The sequence below is a fragment of the Bison bison genome, unplaced genomic scaffold (genome assembly GCF_000754665.1).
Source record: "Bison bison bison isolate TAMUID 2011002044 unplaced genomic scaffold, Bison_UMD1.0 scf7180017864270, whole genome shotgun sequence".
Taxonomy (NCBI): Eukaryota; Metazoa; Chordata; class Mammalia; order Artiodactyla; family Bovidae; genus Bison; species Bison bison.
The window spans coordinates 5,653,438-5,658,628 of NW_011494842.1; the positions used below are offsets into that span (position 1 = coordinate 5,653,438).

General features: G+C 45.6%; 1 protein-coding gene and 1 pseudogene across 1 annotated transcript in view; both read left to right on the forward strand.

The window, feature by feature from the left end:
- LOC104994998 overlaps nucleotides 1-232 on the forward strand; it is a 43,836-nt pseudogene extending 43,604 nt beyond the window's left edge.
- Nucleotides 233-1,673: 1,441 nt separating this feature from the next.
- The window catches only part of KIFC1 (kinesin family member C1), a 13,149-nt gene continuing 9,631 nt past the window's right edge, over nucleotides 1,674-5,191 (forward strand). Inside the window, exon 1 of the mRNA XM_010848716.1 lies at nucleotides 1,674-1,766. Coding sequence (XP_010847018.1) covers nucleotides 1,674-1,766 — 93 coding nt within the window. The remainder of the gene's footprint in view (nucleotides 1,767-5,191) is intronic.

The window sequence follows — 5,191 nt, forward strand, 5'->3', positions numbered from 1 at the left end:
GGCCCAGATCCGCTCCGTGGGAGGGTTGCGGAGTGGAGAGCGGAGAAGGCAGGCAGCGGCCCCGGAGGGCAGGGGCACGTCGGCCTGCCTTCTTGCAGCTTCAGGGAGCCCCCGCACCCTTCCTCACTTTCATGTATCCAGGATTTCCCGTTTCGAATCCTCAGGCTTGTCTGAACACGTTCCCTCCCGTTTATTCAGTGTGAGTTCCGAGATGGCCCTGGGGAAACGGTGACTGAAGCCGAATCCTTGCTAATGCCTTTTCGTGTCCTTTCTCTCCTTTTTGCAGCCGCTTGGGGGCATCGGAAGGGAAGAGGGATGGAGTACTACTCTGAACTGAGGACTTTGCATTATCTCTCCTTCCCCAGGTTTTGCAGAGATCTCTGCTCAGTGGGACTGGTTAACTTAATGTCTTCTCTCATGAGTACCCTGTGGCACCCCAGGACCTCCTGCAGCTTCTTCCCTCCTGCGGAGAGAAGTGTGTTTGTGACAGAGTGGATTGACGTCTGGTGCCAGAAAAGGGCTCCTGCCAGAATCCTCTGTTTACTAGTGTTTGGCATTCAGATTTACCCAAAGTCAAGTTGCTACAAAGAGATAGTTTTTGTATCCTGCCAGCCAGACAGTGGAGCAGTGTGTTGTGACAATGAAAAAGAATAGAAGCCGTCTCATATTTATTCATCACATATTTACCAGGCACCTAACGATGTGCTTGGGAGGTAGCAGAGATCCCTGTTGTCATGGAGCTGCCATTCTTTGGGGAGACAGACAATATATGATAAGTAAATCGTCTAATGCTGTTAAGGTTTTAAGGGCTATCCAGAAAAGGAAAAGTTTGAGCAGATTAGGAGGGGAAGAGGGGAAGCTAGCTGGCAAGTCTTAGTAAGCTGGGTGGTCTTAGTAAGCTCCCAATGCAGAAGGTGAGAGGTGAATCAAGACTTGGAGGAAGTGAGGGAAACAGGCAAGGGGTTATTAAGATCATTCCAGGCAGAGGGAATCCCCTAGAGCAAAGTCCCTAGAGTTGTATAGCAAAGCCGGATTGAAATGAGCAAGAGGGAATGTTATGGTAAGGGAAGTCAGATAACAGACTTCTTGCACAGGCCACTGTGAAGACTTTGGTTTTTTTCTCTGAGTGAGGTGGTGAATCACTGGATGGTTTTAAGCAAAGAGAGACAAGATCTGTCTTACATTTTAAGAGGACCATTCTAGCAGCTGCATTGAGATTAGCCTGTAAAGGAGCAAGGATAGAAACAAGGAGAGCTGTTAGGAATGGGGCAGGTTTTCTCAGCTTTCAACATTATTGACATTTTATTGGGGGTTGAGGGCTGTCCTATTCATTGGCTGATTAGCAGCATTCCTGGCTTCTACCCATTAGGTGACAGTTGCAACCCCCACCTAACCATGCCAGTCAAAGTGTCTCCAGACACTGTCACACATCTCCTGGGGATGTAGTCATCCCTAGCTGAGAACCAGTGGAGTGTGATAATCCAGGTGAGAGATGATGGCGATTTGAGTCATGGGAGTGGCAGGGGAAGTGGTAACAAGTGGTCCGATTCTGGATCTATTTGGATGATAGAGTTGGCCACATTTGCTGACATTGGACTTTGTGGTATATAAGAGAATGAGAGGACTTTAGATGTATTTGCTTGAGCAGCTGAAAGAGGGAGTTATATCAACAGATGGAGGAAGCTGCAAGGTTGAAAGGATTAGATGTCAGGCGGTCAGAGTTTGGCGTGTTTACTAGGATTCCAAGTGGTGACATTGAGAAGGCAGTATGACTTCAGAGTCAGTCTGGGCTGAAGGTGTAAAGTCAAAGTAAGTTTGGGAGGTGGCAGCATATGAGTATGCAGAGCCATAGGAGTGGCCTAGAACATAGAGATTAGAAAGACCACTGTTAAAATTTGGGGAGATGAAGAGGATCTACCAGAGAGGTAGGAAAACCAGGAGAGGATGGTCTCCCAGGAGCTAAGTGAACTTAGTAAGAGGGACTGATCAACACAGGGTGACTTGTGGCCTTGAGAGCAGTTTTGGTGGAATGGTGGGATTGAAATCCTGATAGGGTTTAGGAGAGAAAAACTCTTTTTGGTCGGAAGCAGTAGCAGCATGTGTTGTATACTGACTGGAAGGATCCGGGAGAAAGGGGAAGTGATGGTGCAGAGAAGGAAGGATTGACTGGGTGCTCTTCTTGAGTGGATGAGGGGTGGGAGCAGATGTGCACATGGATAAGTTAGCAGTAGGGTGCCCATCTCCGAACCTGGGAAGTGGTATAGGAGGGGTCAATGAAAATCTGCTTTTATGTTATGGAAGGTGATGTTATGGAAGGAGCTTATGTGGAAAGTTGGGAGTTGTCCTGTCCAGCTTTATAGATAGGAGAAAATTAAATACTGTGCTCTTTGGAGTTGTCCTGAGTAAACAAACCTTTGAACACATTTTCTGAACCCACACAAATTCCCAGGAGATAGGTCTTTCGGTGATCCACTATATTAGCATAGGGAGAACAATGGGCACGGCTGATTAAGAAATTGAATGTTTGACTTTGAAATACTGAAAAGAAAAATTTAATTTTCATGTTACATTTAATTAAAAAATTAAAATCAGTATTCTTTGTGCAAAATTCTGCAAGTGGCAGGAAAAAAAGAATGCAACCTCTTTTTTTTTTTTTTTTTTCGTTTTTATTTGTATATGAGCCAGTAGTTTGAATCTCTGCTGGTAGATGGGCTTCCCTCGTAGCTCAGTTGGTAAGAATCCACCTGCATTGCAGGAGACCCTGATTCGATTCCTGGGTCAGGAAGATCCGCTGGAGAAGGGATAGGCTACCCACTCCAGTATTCTTGGGCTTCAGGCTACCCACTCCAGTATTCTTGGGCTTCTGTTGTGGCTCCGCTGGTAAAGAATCCGCCTGCGATGCAGGAGACCTGGGTTAGATCCCTGGGTTGGGAAGATCCCCTGGAGAAGGGAAAGGCTACCCACTCAAGTATTCTGGCCTAGAGAATTCCACGGACTATATACTCCATGGGGTCACAGAGAATTGGACACGACTGAGCCACTTTCACTTTCACTGCTGGTGGCTATCTAATTTCATTCCTTTAAAACTGTATTGAGTCCTACCGTACAGCAGACATTGTGCTAGACACTCTGGTTCTGTAGCTGTAAACAGAGCAGACATATTCTTGTGATGCTCACAGTCTAATGTAAGGAAAGATAATAAACCAATAAACTTCAAACAAAAACAAAAAAACAGGATATCAGATTGTTTCAGAGTTTTCTCTGTGAGCATCCCTGAACCTCTTTGTATCACAAGTAGTTCAGCCTCACTTCCCTGAAGTTCAACTTAGCATTTCTTAAAAATTAGCCTTCATGTACTCTCAGATCTCTTCGTGTTACTTCTCACAACTGCATGTGAATCAACAATATTTAAAAACGAGAAGTTTTACTGAAAAACAAACATAGCTTTTCCTCCTGTGATCTTGGGAAGCAGGGCAGGCTTCTTAGAGTCAGCCAGACTTGGTCTCCTTCATTGCCTGCCCTCTGCTCCCCGGCCCCATGCTACCTCTGCTTAGCCCTCAGACTCTTAGAATATCCCCTCTCTACTGAGTTCTGGGGAAGTAAGCTCTAATGCCCTCAGGCATCTTTGCATCTAATGAATTAACTTTTCTCTTGAGCTGTTAGAATGGTGAGAGCTGTTTACCTTCTTGGGAGAATTGAGAAGACAGTTCATTTTCTTTTTTTTTTTTCAACATAAATACATTTATTTATTTCTTGAAAGTGAAAGTGAAGTTACTTAGTCGTGTCCGACTCTTTGCAACCCCTTGGACTGTAGCCCACCAGGTTCCTCTGTCCATGGGATTTCCAGGCAAGAATACTGGAGTGGGGACAGTTCATTTTCTGTAGAGCTTTCTCTTGTACTCCAGTTTGGAAAGACTGCCCTGGAAAGTAAGCTATGGGCAGGCAGGGACTTTACATTCGTTACTCTTGCCCCAGGGCCTACAACAGCATCTGGTCCAGAGCATCGTTCAACAAACCTAGTAGGACAGACCCATGATGAATGGATGGATGAGGGAATGATGCCATCCCTCTGCTGTGATAACCCTCATCTTCTATTTCCATTCATTCTTTGCACTGGACACGGTTTGCTTTAAAAAAAAAAAAAAAAAACTTTAAAAATATGCCTTAGTTTATCTTTTTTTGTATAATTGTGTTTATTTATTTATTTTTGGCCATGCTGGGTCTTTGTTGCTGCTCGGGTTTTTTCTCGAGTGGTGTGTGGGGGTCACTCTCTAGTTGCTGTGTGGGCTCTCATTGTGGTGGCTTCTCTTGTGGAGCTCGGGCTCTAGAGCGCAGGCTCAATAGCTGCCAGACCAGGGATGGAACCTGTGTCCTGCACACTGGCAGGCGGGCTCTTCACTACTGAGCCACCAGGGAAGCCCCTAAACCTTTTTAATGTTTTTATTCTTTGGCTGCACTGTGCAGTATGCAGCATCATAGTTCCCTGACCAGGGATCGAACCTGAGCCCCCTGCAGTGGCAGCACGGAATCTTAACCACTGGACCACCAGGGAAGTCCACAGTTCACTTTTTCAGTACAAATTGAATCATACTGTTCTCCTGCCTAAAAATGTCAGAGTCCTCTTGCTTTCAGTAGACCCCAGACTCCATGCTGGCATCCCAGCTGCTGCAGTCTTTCCCTCCTGCCTCTACCCTCCTCTCCCCACTTTCTCTGCACATCCCTGTGTTCAGCTGAAAAGAATAATCTGTCGTTCTTTGCACATCCCTCTCCTTGCTTTCTGCCTGGAATGCTCCTCCTTGGCCCAAGCCCATCAAGCCAACTCTTTCTCATCCTCAAGGCTTAGCCTAAAAATACTTTGTAGGATTGTGTCTAACGCTCTCTCCCCATCTAAACTGGATGCCCACTCCCTCCTTTGGGGTCCTTTTCTGATAGCACTTAGTAAGATTTAATCATCTCCTTATGTTTTACTTGCCTACCTTCCTGTGGCCATCCTGAGGACAGGGACCACTGTTACTCCAGAATCCAGATCATTTCCTGGCATGTAATAGGCATTTTAATATCAATAACCTCAGATATGCAGATGACACTACCCTTATGGCAGAAAGTGAAGAGGAACTAAAAATTGATGAAAGTGAGAGTGAAAAAGTTGGCTTAAAGCTCAACATTCAGAAAACGAAGATCATGGCATCTG